Source organism: Nestor notabilis, unplaced genomic scaffold (genome assembly GCF_000696875.1).
Source record: "Nestor notabilis isolate BGI_N333 unplaced genomic scaffold, ASM69687v1 scaffold21119, whole genome shotgun sequence".
NCBI classification, from domain to species: domain Eukaryota; kingdom Metazoa; phylum Chordata; class Aves; order Psittaciformes; family Psittacidae; genus Nestor; species Nestor notabilis.
The window spans coordinates 3,777-4,065 of NW_009942625.1; the positions used below are offsets into that span (position 1 = coordinate 3,777).

Here is a 289-nt window from a genome sequence, read left to right on the forward strand (position 1 = left end):
TCGAGGGGCACAGGGGTCTCTGCAGCCCTGGGTCTCTGCCACCCATCCGCAGCTGACTACCCGCTGGAGGACAGCAGCGAGGAGAAGAGCTCCCACTGCGACCTGACCTGCGAGGACATCATGCCAGCGGTGAAGACCCTCATCCGGGCGGTCAGGTGAGACCATCCCCTCCTGCGTCCCCCACTGTATGTGCTGCCATTCCCAGCTGGATGAGTGGACCTGTCCAGAGAGCCCCGATCCAGCCCATGGCGGTGGCCGAGCTGGGCAGGGAGCAGGGATGGATCCTGGC

At 65.7% G+C, this 289-nt stretch overlaps 1 protein-coding gene across 1 annotated transcript in view; it reads left to right on the forward strand.

Moving 5' to 3' along the window:
* The window catches only part of LOC104411147 (potassium voltage-gated channel subfamily KQT member 4-like), a gene marked incomplete at both ends in the record, with an annotated part of 1,220 nt that overhangs the window by 410 nt on the left and 521 nt on the right, over nucleotides 1–289 (forward strand). Inside the window, one exon of the mRNA XM_010021497.1 lies at nucleotides 53–155. Within this exon, the coding sequence (XP_010019799.1) occupies nucleotides 53–155 (103 nt within the window). The remainder of the gene's footprint in view (nucleotides 1–52; nucleotides 156–289) is intronic.